This window comes from Lathamus discolor, chromosome 4, assembly GCF_037157495.1.
Source record: "Lathamus discolor isolate bLatDis1 chromosome 4, bLatDis1.hap1, whole genome shotgun sequence".
NCBI lineage: Eukaryota > Metazoa > Chordata > Aves > Psittaciformes > Psittacidae > Lathamus > Lathamus discolor.
Genome location: NC_088887.1, coordinates 116663656 through 116685297, shown reverse-complemented (window position 1 = coordinate 116685297; position 21642 = coordinate 116663656). Strand labels below are relative to the sequence as shown.

Here is a 21642-nt window from a genome sequence, read left to right as displayed (position 1 = left end):
ATACATCAGCATGCTCTGGCCAGAATTTATGTGCAGCAAAGCTCTAAGAAGTGAGTCAAACCGAGACCTCTTTTGGAAAAGTTACTTTGAGAGCATTCGGACTTCCTCTGTTCGGAAATTAAGCTCCATATGCAGTGATGCAAAATAGACTCATCCAGAGGAAAAATGTGAGAATTCACTTTTTTACTCTCAAATGCTCACTAGAAGAAGCTGGTAACTTGAAGCAAGCCTCGACTGACTGTCCTCCTAATCTGGGCAGTATGAATGGCCTTAGGGACGTGCTAGAGTTGTTTAGTCTATTTTGGTAAACCTGGTCTTTGAAAACATCTCAACTGGATCTTAAGTTGGCTAACATATTTTGAACAAAGTCTGCTCCCCCCTTCAGGCATCTACCATCTCCATTCCCTCTTCCTTCTCCAATGAGCCTCATGTATTTGCTCCCTCAAAGCTTACACCTTCTGACTGTTCATTGGTAAGGGGCTGTTGTTAGGTTGACAGCATACTTTAAACACCCTTTCAAGGGACAAAAGGACCAAGAGAGAAAGTTCTCATGAGGATGAATGCCCACCAATTCTAACTCCCTATCCTATGTTTAACAAAACAGAGCTCTTCCTGAAGAAGCACTTCCAAATTTTCTGGATGTGGCAGTGCATTAAGACTTGGACACTCCGCATTGCACTCACTAACAAACACATAGCTGGAAACACGGCAAAGGCACTGTAATTTCACAGGTTAGCTCCAAACTACTTAATTATAGCCTTGGGGATCTAGACTTTATGTTGGGAATCACTGCTGTCCAGAATCCCCATTCATCCTCCCTCTCTTACGCTCTACCATGTAGTGAAACGTGGTGGCTTTACCTGTACAACCTCTGCTGGCCTCCTGGAGAATGACCATAGGTGGGCATGGACTGCATCTCAGCCAGCCCAGTGGGTGGGATGGAGAGTACAATCATTCCATGAAGGGCCAGAACACCTCTTTCCCTAGCTCCAGCACCCAAACCCATGGATTTTTGCCATCAGTAAAAACGTAGCACTGAAAAATAGAGTCAAGAATGTGGACTTTTATTTGACATTAAGGAGCTGATGGTCCTTTTAATGTCCTTTTTATGTTCATATGCACAGTAACTAACCTATTGACCCCTGAAAGAACAAATCTTACTGCAAAGACTAAAAGTCAATGGTGCTAATTAGCAACAAAGTAATTTAATTGAACAAAAATGCTAGGAGAATCTCTGAAGATGCTGACCTTAAATTCTAAGCCAATAAATGGACTAACTAAGAAAGAGCCATCACAGAAATTGTGATAGAATTGAGTAATTTACGGAACTTTTTGCCACAAAATGCAACTGATTACAATGTTAGTGAGCTTTAACAGAAATTAAGCTACAGAAAACCTTCCAGTGGGGTTAAAAAGGAAAACTTAAATGTCAAGAGGTTGGCTTGTATCAACTACCAAAAAAAAAAATATCTTTCACATTCTATTGAAGCAACAGGGATATTTTTAGACTAAATAAATGATGTTTTTATAATCTAAACCATCTTGGTTTGCCATTTTGTAAGACATACTCATTTTTTGCCTTTAGGAGATAAAATGTGTTTATCAGCTGATAGCAATCTTGACAGCAGAACCAAGTTTATGAGCTCACTCTGAATCACCATCAAATTTCTATTCACTGCTTCTCAAAATGACCTGCATTACTTCTCTTTTATTTCTACTCTCACCTATTTTACTCAATTGAAAATGCGCAGTGTGACAGCATTATAAATGGATTAAGATGATATCTGATTTTTGCTCTGATTTCTGTTTGCCTCTATTTTAACTCGGGAATAATGTTCTGTGAGTTGTTGCAAACATACTTCTCAGGGACAAAAAAATGCATCTGGTCCTGTCACAGCAACAAAACACAGGGGAAATTCCATTCCTCATTCACCTGCAGGACTATTCTCCTGACACAAGGAAAGAAGAGAGGAACAGCTGCACACTTTGGGTTTGCTTTTTTAAACTGAATAAATAGGCTAAAATTACATCATAATATTGTGTATAAAGACATAATAAACCCCAACAGTTCCAAATCACTGCTTTTCTGACTCAATGACTTATGATGCTGATGCGCATGGAAAATAAGTTTAAATTAATATGCAAGGTTGGATCCAAAATCTCTTCTAAGAAAAGTTGTTTAAAAGTCCAGAGCTTGGGGCTTTACTGAAAGCAATGGATACAGGTGAGGCCGCATCTGGAATATTGCGTCCAGTTCTGGGCCCCTCTGTTCAAGAAGGACAGGGAATTGCTTGAAGGAGTCCAGCGCAGAGCCACAAAGATGATTAAGGGAGTGGAACATCTCCCTTATGAGGAGAGGCTGAGGGAGATGGGTCTCTTTAGCTTGGAGAAGAGGAGACTGAGGGGTGACCTCATCAATGTTTACAAATATGTAAAGGGTAGGTGTCAGGATGATGGAGCTAGGCTTTTTTCAGTGATATCCAGTGATAGGACAAGGGGCAATGGGTGTAAACTGGAACATAGGAAGTTCCACGTTAACATCAGGAAGAACTTCTTTACTGTAAGAGTGACAGAGCACTGGAACAGGTTGCCCAGGGGGGTTGTGGAGTCTCCTACACTGGAGATATTCAAGGCCCGCCTGGACAAGTTCCTGTGTGATGTACTGTAGGTTACCCTGCTCTTGCAGGGGGGTTGGACTAGATGATCTTTTGAGGTCCCTTCCAACCCTTGGGATTCTGTGATTCTGTGATTCTGTGATATACAGCTCTACTTCAACTACACACGTTTAGTAAAAGGCAAGACATACCTTTTACATACAAAGGCTATAAATAAAGGTAAAACACCACAAAACTATACATATGCTTCATGTCTCACACTCTTCGTACCAAACTTATTTAGAATGCTGTTACTATAGATAAAGAAAACAATGCAAAAGGCCTTGAAAGATTTGGGCAGCAAGACAAGTACGCTTGGGAACTTCACTCTTTTCAAACAGACTTTTTCTGATTGTGCATAGTATAAGAATTAAATCATGCTGGCAACAGCATAACGGGAAAGAAATAGATGGGAAGTCACTGCTCCCTGCTCTGCTTGTTTGAAATTTGCTACCCAAAATAGCCGATGGAAATGCTTCTTCATGCAAAAGCATTTACTTTACAAGCTCAGCAAACTATCTGGAGGATTATGTAACAATCACCCACAACATTTAAGGTGCGTCACTAACACAGCGCCCTGCCTAACAGGTGAACAGTGCTGTTACAGGAACTACGGGGGATCTTTTTCTATTCCATTCACATGAATTGAACACAGTGAGGGGAAAACTGAAAACTTCAAAACATTGCTTACCTGGTTTTTCATAACACAAAGCTGTATTTTAATAGGTGAAGAAGAATATGTTTGCCTTAAGTTTCAGAATCACAGGGTAGGTGGGGTTGGAAGAGGCCTCTGCAGGAAGCAGGGACACCTAGAGCTGGTTGCCTAGGACCATGTCCAAGTGGCTTTTGAGTATCTCCAAGGATGGAGACTCCACCACCTCCCAAGGCAAACTGTGCCAGTGCTTGGTCACCTTCACATGATGGGTGATGCTCTTCCTGATGTTCTGAGGGAACCACATGTCTTTCAGGTTGTGCCCATTACCTCTGGTCCTAGCACTGAGCACCACTGAAAAGAACCTGGATCTATCATCTTTACTCCTCCCTTCAGCTATTTAAAGGAATTGATGAAATCCCTCCTGAGCCTTCTCTTCTCCAGGTTGAATAGTCCCAGCTCTCTCAGCCTCTCCTCACAGGAGACATGCTCCAGTCCCTTCATCAGCCTTGTGGCACTCCATTGGATCCTGTCCTGTATGTCCATGTCTCTCTTGTACTGAGCATCTGACCTGTTGTTGCCTGGATCCTCCTCCTTAAGGTTGCTTGTAGGATATATAAACGCACTACACAAAATTACTACGGAGCATACAAATGGAAACACTTTTCCCTTCTACCACAATCATATCTTTGTTAAAAAGAGCCTGAATTGTTAATTGCTGATGAGAAGTCTCCCTTTCACTGGACAGTCACAAGATTTCAATACTTCTGACAGAATCAGACTGGGAATAATCTGTATCAGAAGTGCATCCGGCTCAAAGCATGAGGGAAACAGCAAGTTTTAAACCTTATTGTTCCAAGTAAGAAGTATATTCTTCTCACCTTTGTATTGCTATTCATACTAGGAATCAATCAGTTGCATTTAATGTTTTCAAAGGTTCAGATGCTAAGTCAGCTAACTAATGCTACAGATATGTTACACATCTATGGTGGCTAACTAAGACTGTAACTAACCCGTAGCAGCTCCTTCAAAGGACAAAAATATTCAGACTCCACATTGCTTGGGGATTCATGGAGCCCATTTTCAATTCTAACAATGCCTTTTGTGTGACTGCACTGGAGCTGCATTATTCCTTGAATCAGCCTCCTGACATATAAAATCGGGATTCTTTTTTCTTAAGGTAAAGCAATCAGAGAAAAAAAAAATAGCTCCAAATATATATAATTTTTAATATTTAGCTATATTAAACATGATTAATATCACTAAGTTTAATTTTCCAAAACAGATTTCGGATTTCCCAACATACATTCCAAAGGTCAACTATTTCAGGATTTCGAATATTCTCACTTTAGCACCAGTGTTGCATTTGAACAGGAACAACTATCTGCTGTGGATGCTGGATGGGGCACAGGAAGCACTTACAACGTGTACTGCTGAGAAACCGTGTGGTTTAAGCAGCATCTAGTGGTTAAACTTATGTAGGCAGCCATTCCTATTTTCTCTCATTAAATTTAGCATATAGAAAGTAAAGGAAGAGGTTTGTTCCATTATTTTTAATGGATAGAAGGTAAGATAGAAAGGAGTGTTTGTGTTAAAGAAAATCTTGACATTTCATTACCTTTAGTGCAACACAAGAGGACAAAGCACTATGGAGTACTGATCACACCCTGAAACCTGGAGCAGTTTTAATACAGGAGAAAGAACGAAGTATCTTCAACTGAGGAAGGCAGGAATTAAGTTTCAACTGCATCTTGCAAGGCAATTTGGGTTATTTTACCAAGATAATCTCTTGCTTTTCAAGTAAGAGGAAGAATTGAGTGCTCGCTCCTCTTGTGTGGATGGTATTTTCATAACATGGTTGGAGGCTGTCTTGGGCACAGTGATCACAACAGGGCTTTTGATTTTTGGAGAACTAAGAAGAGCAGCAGGCAGAACTGTCACCTTGGACTACTGAAGGGCAGACTTTGGCCTGTTACGGAACCTGGTTGACAGAGTCCCTTGAGAGGCAGTCCTGAAGGGCAGAGGAGGCAACGAAGGATGGACATTCTTCAAGAAGGAAATCTAAAGGCAGAGAAGCAACCCATCCCCACGCGCCGAAGGGTGAGCCAGCAGCAAATAAGACTGACCCAGCTGAACAGAGCTTTGGCTGGAACTCGGGAAACAGAGGAGGGTTTGTGACCTTTGGAAAAAGGGGCAGGCAACTCAGGAGGACTGCAAGGAAGTTGTGAATGCCCCATCCCTGGCAGCGTGCAAGGCCAGGTTGGACGGAGCCTTGGGCAGCATGGTCTAGTGTGAGGTGTCCCTGCCCATGGCAGGGGGTTGGAACCAGATGATCTTAAGGTCCTTTCCAACCCAAACCACTCTGTGATTCTCTGGTTCAGTGGTGGGCTTGGCAGTGCTGGGTTAATGGTTGGACTCGGTCTTAAAGGTCCTGTCCAACCTAAATGATTCTATGTTTCTATGATAAAGGTAACTTGCACTATGGTAACTTTAAGGAATGCTGCACAGGAGTCAGGTAAGTGACCAGCAAGCAAATTCTTGTAGGTCCGGAAGGAACCATTGACATTACTGTTCCAGGCTTCATTTGGTAAGCGTGCAACTGTAGCACTGCAACAGGTTATATGAGCGCTACTAAACCGCTTCAGCGCACTCAACTAGATTAATGTATTAGACTTTCAGCAGTGATTTAAGTTATTCTAGGAAATAACCCTTTTTATAAGTTTTTTAATGTAAACACACTAATTTAAGCACTATGGTTCTCCTCCTGAAAAGGAAAATCCCTCACTTCACATTCATAGCCAACAAAAGGAATAATCTCTATGTGAAAAAGATGCTTTTCTGTTAGCAAATTGGTTCGATGTAGTTTTATTGGTAAGATTTTTTTATAAGCTGAATTCCAATCAATATATTCATAAAATATTTCCAAGAGCAGAACATGGCTGGACAAAAATATTCCAGAACATAGTTCTATCATTTATGGTGCAGTGGAATCTGGAGCATACAAATGTTAACAGGGGATTAACATATGTGGATCTGCAAAAAGCAAACCACTGTGCAAAGAGTTGTATAAGAAAGATTCAAAGTTTCCCAAGAAATATTTATAAATACAACTGACCTTCGAGATCTCCATAAAACAAAAAGACATGAGTTGATGTACCTGATGAAGGACAAATTGTGAACGTACTACATCTCTTATTGAAATAAAGCAAACCACATTTATCTGTTGATTCAGAAAAGGAAAACATCTTCAGGTTTTCGGCATCCAGTTCAAAGTAAATTGCTGTAAGTTACCCCAAAAGGAGAGGGAGGTACAACTGGAGGTAAATATTGACTTTGGATGCAAATTCTCATACCTAATAGCATATTCCTGTGATGCAACCTGCAGTAAGATGTGGTTCAAACCAACTCTGACCTATTTGTTGGTCCAATTTATGTTTGTCCGCAAGCCTTCCGTGATCAAGACCAACCACTATAAAAGCAGTCTGCTGCTCACACCTCTAAGACTGCCCTTTGTATGCGAAGATGATGCAGGTTTCTCTTCAGCCTTAACCTTCTTCACAAGCTGGAATGTCTATTTTCCAGTTGACAACTAAAAATAAATGGACTTAACCAAGTACTCCAAGAGCCAGGAAGCCTCAGCAGAAAGAAAATCTACGTTCTACAAACAAATCTCTTCTTGCACCTGCCTCTTTTAGCTTTTACCCAAGAGGAGAAATACTGAAGAGGAATTGCCAGGAGCACACAGGTCAGTTAGCACAGCACCAGCATACTGTAATGAACGTTCTTCAAGGCAAACATGCCAATCCAAACTTGGTTTGTTTCGGTTAAAGCAAGGAAAAACATTCATGTTCATCTTCAAGGACCATTTCTGTTTAATGTGTAAGAACAGACAGAAAGTTCAAGTTATATGTTGGAACTTGCACCATTACCAACTGTGGCGATCGTATACAGTACTCGTTATAGTTTTACCTATTTTTCTAGGTCTAAACAGCACAACTGCTTCTAAGATTGATTTTACATTGTACATCTTTATATTTTGATTTAATCAGTCTGTTTATTCTGTTCGTTTCTCAGATTTGGACTCCAGGATCATTAAAACAAAAAATCCCCCTCCCTTAAGCAATGCTGCATTTTACCTTGAAGAGTTGCTATTTCAGAACACAGAGGTATGGTGTGACCAACAGCCATCAACTTGTTGATGCAGGTACCTAACTCTTCCCAACACAAGAAGGGAGTGGATGCAGAAGTTGTCAATAGTACTTTGAATCTCAGAATCACCCAACTTGTACACAATGGATGTAGACGAAGAACAACCTTATGGTGAACAGACTAAGACTGAAATTCAGGTACTACTTTTAAACACGAGTGCTGATGTTAATCAGAATATAAAAAGCCCTCAAAGGCTTTATTAAATGTCATTAGATTTCATTAACCTTACGGGTTTTTTCTTCTCTACAAGAAAACATTTCTAGGTATTAAAATTGTAGAAAACCAATTTATTTTCTGGAGAGAAATTAATCTGAAGCCCTAATTTGTTGCAATTTGTAGACAGCCCAAGGTGTTAAATCTTCTCAGAAATCTAAATACTAAATGCAAATATTAAATCCTGCCCTTTTTTTGGCCATAGGTTTTTTGTGAGTGACACAGTGTGAAGGAATAACATGAAATACGAATTTCTGAATAATTTTGAAAGGACAGAGTAATGTTTTGACAAGATTTTATTGTGAAACATTGGATTTAGAAAAGGTACAAAATGTCAACGGTCAGATGTGTGCCAGTACAGTATTTCAATAGTCTATACATGTGGACAGCTGAAAAGCTTCACTGCAGAACGTGTATTGAGACATCCTATCTAAAAGGGGGCTGCAATATTCACAGGCTTAAAATACATAAATAACTTGAGCCAAAACGGCCATTATTGGTCAATGCTAATCAACATCTGGAAACAGGCTAAAAAGCACAATACAGTACAACAATCTCCTCGCAGATCCACATTTAAAGAACATCAGTTTATCATGTCAATAACCTACAGCTCCAGGACACTATTTTCAGGAGTGGGATTCAGTTGGCAAGTTTACAGCTTTCAAAAAATTCATGTTAAAAATGAGATTATGGAAGAAAAGCCCCTAAAATTTGTTCTGACTGGGATTTATAAAGTCAATTACTTCTAATACAGAACTTCGGTTTGTTCCTTTAAAATACCCTTTGTGCAGCTTGAGCAGATATCATTAAGTGATCATAATTCAAACATTTCCATTTGCTGAGCATTTCCGGTTTTTAAAACCAGTTTCACCAAAGATGGGTTGCCATTCAACGGGGAAAAAATTATCAAATACCGATTCTGAATTAAAGTCATAAGTTTGTGTATTAAAAAAACCCCAAATGTCATCTGCAAAGAGGATTTCAGCAAGTTTAAAGAAGAGCATTTATAAACATACAAAGTCAATTTTAGGGTATAAAAGTACATGTATACCATATAAAACAAGATTCTTCTCAAATCATTCAGGAGTCTGTCACTGCTGGTACTTGTCTGAACTACTGAAAAGTGTTCATAGTTCAGCACATGGGTGGACAGCCAAGGAACACTAGATTTTAGTTCTTTAATTAAAACTTATTCTACACAATTCAGCTTACTGAAATGTCAGCAGTTACCCTGTTACCAGTCAGTACCCAGAGCTGAACTAAACCTTTACTTACGGATGTCCACCTAATGCCGATCCGTAAATCACCTTCCTGAACAGAGACGTTGGGGTATATTAAAGTATGTTTAATAGAGATTTCTGAATATGACTAATGTCCCTTAGGAGCAGAGCTAAACTTAAACTGATGTAATTTAGAATCAAAATCTACCCACAACATTAAAACAACCCACCCTTTGACACCACATTCACTCCCTTAGCTCCAAGGCCATTAGTTTTGGCTACTCTTTTCTCATTGTGTATCTTTACTGGGGGGATGAGAATCTTGCAATTCATTACAAAGAATCACCATGAGTTACAACTAAGTACACTGAAGTGAACAATGGGAATCAATTAAAATTCTGGGTGTGTATCACTGATTAAGGATGTAACACTGGGAGTACAACATCTGCTATGGAATTAAAATGAGTGCTGTGCCAAATGGCAAAATAATATCAACAATTCACTAAACTCCAGTGTGGCAAAAACCAGTCTGATTTTGTTCAGGAAGTGTTTGGCATGAGCAGCACTAACAAAATTCTACACCTCACAGACACAAGCTACAAAGGTTATCTAAAGCCAGTATTCACTGTCCATCAATTAGCTAGCTCTTATCACTGCTTCAAGCACTGCACTAGCCACTTTGATCTTTGTTTCGGATTTCTCTGTACACACATTTATATTTACATAAAACATTTATTAAACATGATTTTAAAACTTAAAAACCTTATGTACAAAATACCAACATTCCTATAAATAAACAGTTGGAGAAAGGCACTTGCAAGAAAAATCTACAGTAAATCTTACAAAAACCACACTGCCTCTGTTACTGTACAATAGATAATCTTTCAGTAAATCCCAATCACAAGAATGTAAAACACTAATTACTTGTTATAACTAAGAATATAACCGTTACAGTTGTATTTATTTACACTTACATATATGCCTTTTTCTTTTAGTTTCACTTGAGAGCACCATGATTTCCATCCTAAATCTGTGTTTTGATACAAAGTCAAAGAACAGTTGCCAGAAACCAGTGTTCAGCGGCAGATTCAGAAACTTTTGGCTGACATCAGTGGAGTTTCAAAGTTGCTGCTTTGTAAAAAGTACACCTAGCTTGTTATTGCATGTTGTCCTTTTAGAGAGAGCACAGCTGTGTTCTCTACGCAATCATTTCATACTATTGCTGGCAAAAAGTTTCCAATATCAAAAAAATAAAAACATTCTTCAAGCCAGTTGAAGGATTTCATCTGAACAGTAACTAAAAAAAGCTGCATATTAATTATAAAAACAGGTAGGAAACATGCCAACTCATCGGGTGTGCAAAAATAGTTCTTTCCACTACACAGGATTTTAAGGGCTTCACAGAATTACTCAAATGTACATTGAGTAGCAAACCCCACGAATGACCAGTTCCTCACGGGGACGTCAGTATACTCCCACTCTTATCAAACTTTTTACCCTTTGACAATGCTGCAACCTGTTTGAGCAGTTCTCTGTTTTTGGCCTGCAATGCAGATAGAAAAAGTGTTACGAGTTACTGAAACAGCTCAGATTGTTTCATGCACTAATTTCCCATCCACTGCATTTATGAAACAAATACCCAAAATGTGCATGTGAGAATATTCAGTGAAGGTAACAATCACTTCTGAAAGACTTGTACATGCTTTTTGATGTGTGTATTCCACCTACAGCACAAAAGGTAACTTCATTTCCTGTACTGTAAAATTTAGCATCTGAGGTATTGCACTGAACACTTATTCAGTCTGTGATTTATAAGGCAACTAACTCAGGTTTTCTTCCCGATAAATGTCTCTTGTTAAAGCAAAATATAACTGTCAATCATGTTAATGCTGAGCCTTTCAATCAGATCAATAGCACACTGAGAACTGATTAACTATCAGAGAGCAGATACAAAAAATAACATAAGCTTTGAGACAGCATGTGAGGTAAGCCTCTATCTTAAAGTTAGAAAGCAATTCTTACAGTGAGTTTAATCTGCATGGAGATTGCCTGTTGACTGCAGAACTGCTGTATAACGCATTCGAAGATAAATGTGGCAATGACCACTTGAGAACTTGGTACAGTTTCATTTCTGTGAGTGAATATCCCCAATGCATAATTCCACCTGAGTATTTCTCAAGTACTGATAAGCAATCGCTCACCTGCAACTGTTCCACAGTTTCCTTGTGAGCTTTCTCCATGCTGTTCATCTTTGTCCTCAAGTTAGACTCCTGGTACTGGAAGTCTGCCTTCAGTTCTGTCAACTGAGAACACAAATTCTGTGAAGATTCCTTGGACTGTTACCATACACAAGTACTCTGTGAAATCTTTACAGAAGCCTCAGCAGTCTTATGAAAGACACTATTTATTTACTATTGTAGTACTGACAGCTCAGCACTTAAGAAGTAGCTTGAAAAGTAAGTATGTCTATTATATGAAGAAAACAAATGCACTTCTGTAACTTGTTTTGAAGGTTAATCCTCCACAAAAACAAAAAATCAAATACAAAACACATGATTTATAATCTTAGCTGTTCTTTCAGCTGTGAGATACTCATCACAATCTTCAGTTATATGATACAGTAACAGATGAAAAACTCTGCCATACAAAGACAACAGGAACGATTCCTTTGTGTCCTCTTATGCTACAATTTATCCTAAACCAAGGTATACATTCCAGAGTTTCACTGCCTCTCAATCCACGACAGTGAATTAAATTGTGTTATTAGAAATGTGTAATTAACATGACTTCACTTATGATTTAATTCTGGGCCTATGGTGTAGTACTGCAGCTACTGGGTCTCTCCTGAGACAGGCAGAGATCCAGATGACACACATTAAGGCAGGTATTTCTAAATTGTGATATATGCTTCTGTCCAGGCAAGTGAATGCTTCTTCTGGACACACATGGAGCTGAGGGAACTACTAACAGTTTGCTGTGTAAGGATCCAGAAGTTTTAAGAACCACTTCTTTAAAAAACTTGGTTCCTCAAAGCATCCCAGATTCATTTTGAACCTCTCTGGTCGATTTGTCTTTGTTGGGATTGAAGCCTCTTTGCCAGCAAAGAAGCCCACTATAACAAACAAGAGCATACATTCCTAAAATGACTACCAAGACTGCTATTACCAACCTTAGTATGTGTCAAGTCACACGCAGTGAAACAAGGTATTCAAATGAACTGGCAGTCAAATGGTCACATTGTGCAGGAATACCAATACAAGGCTATATACCTCGCTGTACACAGACTGCTGTTCAATGCATGTACTTGCAGCTGTAGCAAATTCCAGTGGATCCAGTACAAAACCACATACCACAAACTAAATATAATAAAAACTAGTGGTAGCATAGTGCCATAGCAAAATATGCAGCTGGATGAGCAACACACTACCTGCAAACATGCAGCAAACTGTGGTCCCTTCCTAATGACCAAGTCTCGGGGCCCCATGGTAATGACTTGATGTCTCACTAACGTCTTGTCCCAAAAGCAAAACAAGGCTAGGACTGCAAATAACAAGCACTAGTATGACATGGTTTAGATCTCAACTCATAACAAAACATGATGAATGAGGATTGTCTGTAAAGCTGGTGTACAGAGCTGATTTTGTTGCCATATGTTACATATTTCAGAGGTCCCTCTTTTGGAGCACTCCAAACAGTTCAAATGCTGTCCCTACAGAAATCCTGGGACAACATTTTAGCAGGAACCACCCACACACCTGGCTCAGGTATTTATTCCTTTTACTATCTCACAGTCAAAAAATAATCTGCATTCATTTGTTGTAATTTTTTCAGCTATGCAAGCATTGTTATGATGTGCACAGCTTTTCTCTCCCTGCAGCAGCTGAAGAAAGTGAGTGACACTTTGGATGCAAGTAATTCATGCCTGAAGGAGTCTTTAAAGTTCAAAGAACTCTGAGGTCAAATAAATAGTTTTAGCAATGAGGATATTAAAATTATTAGATGCTCTCCCTACGCAAACAGCACAAAACAGGTTACTGCAGTGGTTACACAGAAGTAGGTGACATTTCCTTAACTAACCCCTTTGTTAGCTTTGCCCAGTAGATCAAATGTAAAAAGAGATAAGAGAATTTCCTACTGACTCGTGATCTTCTACTGTCTTTATAAGAGAGAGGGCAGGGCCTTAATGTCTGTCCTCTGAAGAGAATCCATGACAGACTGTTCACCTCTTTCACATTAACTTCTTAAAGGCTTGAAATAGCGAGTACTTCTAACGCCTGATTTATCATAACACTGATAGACATGAAAAAGGGTTCAATGTTCTTTATGCAACACACTGAAGTGAAAGAATGAAGATACTGAACCATGGTTTAAAAGTGGAAGCATTTTCTTTTCAGGATCAATGAGCCTTTCTTAACCACTAATGTTCTGACAGGCCATTATGTATCTATAATCAAAACGTTACTTGAAAATACAGTAAACTACTTAACTTACTCAATCCTGAACAGACATTCTAGAGCCACCGTTACAGAGCGTCTTAAAAGCTTCTTCTTAACAAGGTGGCAGAGAAATAAGCTCTAATAAAGGCAAAGCAAAGTAACGTGTCTTGCGGCTAGTTCTCTTTTCTTGTTAGCCATTAAGATGTCCGAAGGGTGAATTCACTGCAGCCCTTTGGGCTTGACAACTTTGCTTAACTTTTGTTGACTGCCAGGCACCTAATCCAAGCTTTTCTTCTAGTCTTTGACCACCCACAAAGACTTGGTAACCTACACTACACATATGCTACCAATCTTTTCAAATCAAACCACTTAATTTTCATATACTGTACATGTAAATTTGGAAACCAACTCATTAGTTATGGCTACGGTTGCTATAGTTTAAAACTAAACAAAAGTTATACTAAACCCAGAATGGTTACTACTCTTAATCCTCCTCATCTTGTGTGCCCATCAGCCTCTGTAGGCATCTGGGATCTTTGCTGTGACTCAGTTTAGAACATGCAAAAACATACAAACCACTGTCTGGCATTTTATCCATTGTGGCACACAATGTGAGTAATAGTGAACCAGATGGCTTCTAGATGGCTGAAGAGAGGCAAGATGAATTCCTTTTGACTTAGAGCTAAAATACATTAATGATACAGAAGTTCCAAACTTGTCCTTTAAATAGTAAGATCTGATGAGTTAAAATAGGAAAATGTTGTATGTGCCTTCCGGTTTAGCTCACCATTTTGACATTGTTAGGAGTCTACAAAACAGAACACAAAAAGATGAAGTTCCTCCTAAGCAGGTGCAACTTTTACCTTTTTATCTTTTTCTAAAATAGTCTGATCTCTTTGCTGCAGAAGACGTTTAAGTGACATTACTTCTTCTTTCAGCTGACTTATGAGGACAAAGTTGTCAGTTCCTCCACTGTCTGCTGACTGATTTATAGAGCTACTAAAAATAAAAAGCAATAGTTACTTACAACATCAAGAGAAAAAAAACCAACACTTTTTTATTTCAAATTGGATAATTAATAATTCCACAAACATCCTTAAGGACCAATGCAAAAAAAGTATGTACCTGACAGAAATGGATGCAACTGGCAAATTACCTTACTAATGGCACACATTACATACACCTGCAGAAATATAATTAAGTATTAGCTTTGAGGGGGACAAACACCTTTTGACCAAAGCAGCCACTTTTATTACAACTGTTTGGCCAGAGACAGAATAAAGATTCAGTCTCATAAATAAAGGTTCAAAACTTCTCTACATACTAGGTCAGCTTAAAGGAACAGCTCAACCCTGCATCTAGTTGACAAAACACCTATGTCAGGCAATACTGTTCTGTTGGTAACTGTTGTCTCATATGCAAGCTTTATTTAATTCTGCCCCAACAGCTTGAAAGCAGGAAAACTGCCAGTTCTCTGTTAATAAAGTAATTTACTTGACTGACAGCAGTCAGATGCCACCCAGTAATCTGTCTGTCTGGACAATAGTTTCACCTCCCTCATTCTTCAGACCAAAGTGAAAAAAAGGAAGCAACTGGCCACAAATCCACAAATCAGTGCTCTATTCGGTTGACATGGCTCAGCTTTACAAAAATATAACTTTACCTATCTCCATTTGATGGCTTGGATTCCAGTTTGGGTTTTTTCTTTGGAGTTTCATTCTGAATAGCTGCAGAGGATTTATGGCTGAAATCAAACAAAATGTAAACCTAAAGCCTCATACTATGTAACTCTCTAACATCACCATTTGGTACATGTAAGATAACTAACTCATGCTCCTAGCTGGAGTACTAGAGATTAGCCAGAAATGCAAGGCAAAAAAGAAAAGAGTCCTTTATATTAAAACCACAAGATAAATTCAAAGGGAATGAATAAATATCGTATTTACCTCTGTTTCCATAGTCCCTGATCTTGTTCTGGACTCAGACTGCTGATTCTGAAAAATGCAAAATATACTTGGTAACTGACCAAACATCCCATTACTTCTAAGTTTATGTGAATGGTTATCTGCCCATGGTAAAATCCTCCAACTATGAATTTTCAGCTGGACGGCTGTATTATCAGTCACATTCCTGACCACTCTGTCACAGTGCTATAAAAATACTTCTTGTCTAAGTATTTACCCTGTTGTAAAACACAAGGGGCAGACTTCAAGACTGACGGGTAAACCTTTCTAGTGGTACTCTCCTATTTTTGTGAACTTTATATTGCTACTCCTGCACCCAGCAAGCTGGTGTAAAGCAGCATTCCTGGGATTCTCATACTGCTGTATGAACGTTGTCTGAAGTGATGCTTCTGTAGTGCCTTAAGAGCAAAGTTAAGTATTGGATCCCTGAAAATAACTGCTTCTCAGGTTTTTGCTTTGAATAATTTCAAAAGCAACTAACAGACACCATTGTTTAGGAATGGCAGAATACAGAAGATTGCACTCAATGAAATAGTGAATCTGTATTTCTACCTTGTTGTCTCTATAGTCTCATCTTAACAATAACCAAAATGGACAAGGGAAAAAGAGTCCTACTTATTGGACCAGAAGGATGGACCCACCACAGCCTATGACGACAGGTGCCAAACCAAGGACACTCTGTAGAGAGAGATGTTTACTTTTATAACTCCTGAGTACATAAGAAGCTCTGCTCTGTCGTAAAGAGCTAACTTGTTTATTAAATCTTTTCTATATCTCTGCCACATGCACTAAATTAGATCCAGCCTGTTGTAACTCAATTTGCAGCACAGATTTGAAAGAACAGGAACAGTACAGTAACTCTCCGCATGACAAGAATAATTTTCTTCCTTAAATTCTTAAAAAAAACAAATCTTACTTTTCTCCTTATGTGAAATTATGTGCATTTCTCTTCTCCTTGACCCCAGTATCATTCCAGCTTATTTTGCTTCTATCTAAGTTATACTTAAGCAAGCTTCAGACAAGATGGAAAATTATAAGCACTAGAAAAGTGAAGCTTTGTGTTTGTGTGTATAGGATCAGGGTCATTGCCACTGCACCCATCGCATTTACTATCCAACACAAAAAAATTAAGGAGTTCTAAACTGCCATAAGCCCACCCATGAAAATAAGAATCACGATTACTATTGTACTAGCATAAAAACCAAATCTATTCTGGGATTTATCCCTAAAGAAACAAATCAGCCTGAAGCAAATTAGGGTGGGGATTCTGAGCAAAGAAGCTGTTCTGTGCCCACTGCTAATACACACCTTTAACCTATGGCAAATGCATGTAAAGCAGGAGTTATCACACAGCAGTTACTGCTTAAACTCAGATTCAAGTTTATCCCCAAGTAACTTGTTTTTGTAGCCATTCTGTGGGTTCCTTTTCTAGACTTGCCATCAATTTTAACATTGAGTAGTTTGATGATAACCAAGAATTTCTGCATTTTGCTGACCTCCCTTCACCCAAACTATAAGTACATGAGGATTTTAACAGACCATGGAACAGTGTTCTACTGCTTTTCATACCATGTTTTAGCAACCCTTCTTATTGCCTTTGGTTTGATTTCGGTACTAACAAAACATGAGTTACCAAGAGCTACTTTGATTTCTGAAATACTTACTTGTGATGACTGCTGCTGTGACGATGATGGTGGTGGTGATGGTGATGGTGTTTTGAATGATGCTGGTCTTTCTCAGTAAGAGATGAGGATGAGGAGTTGGAATGTGAAGATCCTAGGCTCTTCCTCTGTTCTTTTGTCTTCTGTAGCACTCTCTTGTAGGATAGCGTGCAGAGCCAACACAACAACTTCCCATCAACCTTTTGGGAAATAATTCACAGCAGGTTGTTTGGTTTTATTTTCAAAGTATACTTGTACTAGAAAAATGCAAGAAAAGTTTGCTTCACTTCATCTGTTATCTTTGTGAAAAGTCCAGACACCTCTCTGGTATGAAACTTCGGCAATACCACATCTCCAACATAAGCACACTGCCTTTGAGTAAAGCGAATCTTATTCCATTTCTTTTTGTCATTTAAAGTTACAGGAGAAAGCAGTCTTAGCAAATGTTGGACTTGCTCTGTATCACAGAAGTGACAATATGGACAAACCAGTTTTAGTTTAGATACCAGGTACCCTCTCTCGACCCCATCATATTCCAGGCAGAATCAGGATGTCCAGCCAATGTGTTACTTGTACCAGTAAACTCTTGTGTGAAAGCAGCATTATTCTTGGGTTCAGGCAAGAGGCTTTTGAGGTCATTTCCTCAGCACCTTCTGGAATGCGAAAGTGGCACTCACCAAAGCAATTTGAGAAGAGGCAACAAAAAGGGTTGCTCAGAACAGTCTGCCTCTCTGGTGCTGTACTTCACAGCAAGGCAGGCACACCACAAGAGGTAAAATGACAGATTCAAGTGATGGACATACACAAGATCCAACCAATGGGAAAATGAAAAAACAGTACCAAAGGCACTATGAACTGTTCAGCTGCTTGACCTTGTCCAGCTACAACTGCCAGCATATGCTTAACCTTATTTCTAAAGCTGAGTGATTTAATTTAAAGTTAGCTAGCTCAGTAAGCTGTGAAACCTAACTCAAATATTGCAAAGCACAGCAACTTTAACTGGAATATATCTTAAGTTCACTAATATTAATCTTTCTCTTCTGCAGGAGGAACACTGCTTGTTGTCAGCCTGAGCATTGACATTGGTAGCCATGGAACAAAGCCTACCTTTCTTCTTCCCTCCTCTTTTCGATCAAAAGCACACTGCTGTTTGCACTGTTCACATGTCTGAGGTGGGCCATACTTCTTCTCTGAGTTGGTGCAACGCTGACATTTTGTGCCGATAAATGCTGCAATAATATTGCAATACTGACAAGGCTTGGGCTGGAAAGCAGGAAAGTGGAACTGAAATTAATACACATTTACAGTTTTGTAATGAACACAATGTGTCAAATCACACAATGATGCTTCTAAACTACCACGGCTTCATACAACCTATCTTAAAGAACCTTTTACTACCATTTCTATCTTCAGTACTAAACTTTTCCCCTAAAGTGATACTCCTTCAGTGATCAAAATCAGTCTGCGCTTTCCATGAATACCCAGGTACATAGCCAATGAAACACACATACAATGGGATTGCTCACTTCTACACCTGCTTCTTTATTTTAACATGATGATATTTCTCAGTTTCACTACATTACTGTTGTGGTTTAAGTGTAGTCGTTAACTCAGACCCACGCAGCCACTCGCTCACTCCCTGCCTTCCTCCCTGCCCCCGCCCCCCCCACTCCTGGAGGGATGGGAAGGAGAATTGAAAGAATGTAACTCCCATGCGTTGAGATAAGAAGAGCCCAGTAACTAAGGTATAACACAAATCACTACTGCTACCATCAGTAATAATAATGATAAGGGAAATAACAAGGGAAGAGAATACAACCGCTCACCACCCGCGATACCCAGCCTGACCGAGCAGTGATCTCGCCCTTCTGGGTAACTGCCCCCAGTTGTACATCCTGGGCATGACGTGCTGTGGTATGGAATACCTCTTTGGCTAGTTTGGGTCAGGTGTCCTGTCTCTGCTTCCTCCCAGCTTCCCCTCCTCCCTGGCACAGCATGAGACTCAGAAAGTCCTTGGTCAGAGTAAACATTTGAGCAGTAACTAAAAACATCGGTGTTATCAGCACTGCTCCCAAGCCTAAAGTCAAAAACACAGCACTGCACCAGCTACTAAGAAGGAGAAAAAAATGACTGATACTGCTGAACCCAGGGCAGTATCTAAAGAAACTACTTAAAAACCTTTAAAGGAAGAGTAACCTTTTTTTTTAGACTGAAAGTTTCTGATAGCATCCCTCTTCCTTGCACTATGCACAGATTTGACAACCCTACTGCTCCAAGGTTAGTCCCATGATCCCGGCAGCACTGCAGCACACTTAAAACAACTTCAGATACCATCAGCTCAGGTTATCAACTTTCATATCATACACTTAGATTAATATGCTGCAGGAAAATAAAACTGCTGCCAGTCTTCACAAGTTAGAAATGGTTAATTATGCTCAACGCCGTTCTGGTTTTTGATGAACTACTGCTAAAATCCACTGCTGGATCAAGTCTTGCGCTTCATTTTGCCACGTTTTCATCTTTTGAATGATGCTCTTTGTTCAGTTTACATTTACATTCACAAAGTGCCTGACGACATCCGAACAGCTGTTACGTTTCCCAAATAAGCCGAATTTCATCTGATGTGGTTCACGTCAAGCCTACAGAAGTTGTGTGCATTTGTTTCACAACAAGATTATGCGGTGCCTCTCTGAAATGGTATCTGCAGAGCACTCTGATACAAGGTGTGTGCTCGTGTATTAAAAAATTAGTGGTTTTATAATAACTGCAGCTGAAATTCAACATGAGAAAATGCAGAGTAACATGAATATAGCTAATACCCATAAAATCTTTTCTACTTAATAATTTAATGCAATTAATGTGCATTTAAAACGTTCAAAACTTCCACAATATAACGTATGTGGTATTATTAAGATTTTCATATTGACCACTCATTAAAAACAGAGGTAGCTAATGGTCTTTTTGTCATCAAGTGTGTGTTTGTGAGAACAAAGAATAGCCTTACATGCACAGAGTAAAGTCACAGTGGTTTTGCTATGTACAGGTACACTGCAGTCATTATTAACTATAAAGCTACACATAACCATAGAATCACAGCATCATAGAATAGTTAAGGTTGGAAAGGATCTTCAGATCATCCAGTTCCAACCCCCCTGCCATGGGCAGGGACACCTCCCACTAAACCATCCCACACAAGGCTCTGTCCAACCTGGCCTTGAACACTGCCAGGGATGGAGCACTCACAACTTCCTTGGGCAACCCATTCCAGTGCCTCACCACCCTCACAGTAAAGAACTTCTAATAGAATCACAGAATAGATAGGACTGGAACAGACCTTAAGATCAGAAGCCATGGAGGCAATCAAGAGCTGTCAGTGATTTTCATCACCTTGTTGAAAAGTAATCCTTCTTTTTTGATATTTCCGACACAAAATGCAATTAACTGCAAACGCGTTTTATTTAACTTAAAACACAAGCGAAGTTAATTCCGTCATTCAGAACCAAGAGCCTACTCACCGTCCCGAACTGCTTCACGTTCTGGGCGCACTTCTTGCATATCGTGTTCGTTTTGCTAGGGATAAAATTGCACAACGTTGAAGCCAGCCACAAACACGCTCCTCCAAACTCTTCCCCCCGCAGTAACCGCACAGCTCACACCCGGGCTGCGGGGCGCACTGAGACACCAGCAAGCACCTCTACGGCCGCGCTGCCGGGCACGCCCGCGCCGCGCTGTCTCACCGCGGTGCCCCCGGTGCCATCTCCGCCGTTATTACCGGGCACACCGGGCGGAACCCCCCGCGACGGGACCCGAGCCGGGCGCGCACAGGGCCCCAACCCGTACCTCTCCTGCTGGAACTCGGACCGGCAGTAAGTGCATTTCACGATGGGGTGGGCGATCCGGCACTCCTGCGGATAGAACAGCGCGTTACTACCCTGCCCCGAGCCGGGCCGACACCCTCCTCCCGCTTCCTCCGCCCGCGGGACCCCGGCCCCGCCGCCCCCCCGGCACCTTGCAGAGCTGCTGTCCCTGCGAGAGCTCCTCGAACGGGTACCGCTGATTGCACTTGGTGCAGGCATAAAGAGCCGGGGCGGCCGCCGCCGCCGCCGCCATCCGCGGGGCGGACACGGGCGGGCCGAGGGAGGGGACGAGGGAGGTGCCGGGGCGAGGGCCGGGAGCGGCCGCCTGGGCCGCCGGGAGGCGCCGCCGCCCGCCCCCTCCCGTCCCGCCGCGGCCGCGCCTGCAGAGGGCCCCGCCGCCGCCCTAGGCCCCGCGCCGAGCCCGCGCCGCGGCCCCCTTGTGTCGGCAGCGGCGTCACCCCGCGCCCCCCGCCCTTCTCCTCCGCCCCAGGCTCGGGCTGCGGCGGCAGCCAATCACCGCCTCGCGCCAAACCTGCCTTCAAAACTCGCCGCCCAATCACCGCCCCCGCTGGGCACCCTTCTGCCAATCCCGACTCGGGCGCCCTAGCCCTGAGCTGGGCAGTGATTGGGTAGCGGCGCCGCCGCGGTGCTGATTGGACAGCTCCGGATGGTTCCTACTTTCCGATTGGTTGAAATTGGGGAGGAGGGTTCACTTTGACAAAGACCATCCTCTTCCGCCGTCTACTCCCCGCGCGTGCGCGGGGGGGTGGGGCCGT

General features: G+C 40.9%; 1 protein-coding gene across 4 annotated transcripts; it reads right to left on the bottom strand.

The window, feature by feature from the left end:
• Positions 1-8009: 8009 nt before the first annotated feature.
• FAM76B (family with sequence similarity 76 member B) lies at positions 8010-21237 on the bottom strand. 4 transcript variants are annotated; one of them, XM_065678730.1, is made up of 10 exons: positions 21018-21237; positions 20850-20914; positions 20525-20579; positions 18117-18272; positions 17013-17209; positions 15331-15378; positions 15048-15128; positions 14248-14383; positions 11150-11251; positions 8010-10491 (listed from the first exon to the last, which is right to left on the bottom strand). In XM_065678730.1, exons 1-10 carry the CDS (start codon positions 21117-21119, stop codon positions 10402-10404), a joined length of 1032 nt encoding a protein of 343 aa, XP_065534802.1. In that variant the 5' UTR covers positions 21120-21237; the 3' UTR covers positions 8010-10401. The 4 variants fall into 4 exon arrangements, with proteins under 4 accessions (XP_065534802.1, XP_065534803.1, XP_065534804.1 ...); XM_065678731.1 differs by having other exon boundaries at positions 14248-14380; XM_065678732.1 differs by lacking the exon at positions 15048-15128.
• Between the last annotated feature and the right edge of the window lie 405 nt (positions 21238-21642).

Excerpts from the sequence above, each read along its gene's own strand:
- FAM76B (XM_065678730.1), bottom strand. The coding sequence starts at position 21,119 with ATGGCGGCGGCGGCGGCGGCCGCCCCGGCTCTTTATGCCTGCACCAAG. Across the intron at positions 15,129-15,330 it reads CAGGGACTATGGAAACAGAG|CCATAAATCCTCTGCAGCTA; the intron begins GTAAATACGATA and ends GTTTGATTTCAG. Across the intron at positions 11,252-14,247 it reads TTTTAGAAAAAGATAAAAAG|TTGACAGAACTGAAGGCAGA; the intron begins GTAAAAGTTGCA and ends TTGTGTTCTCAG.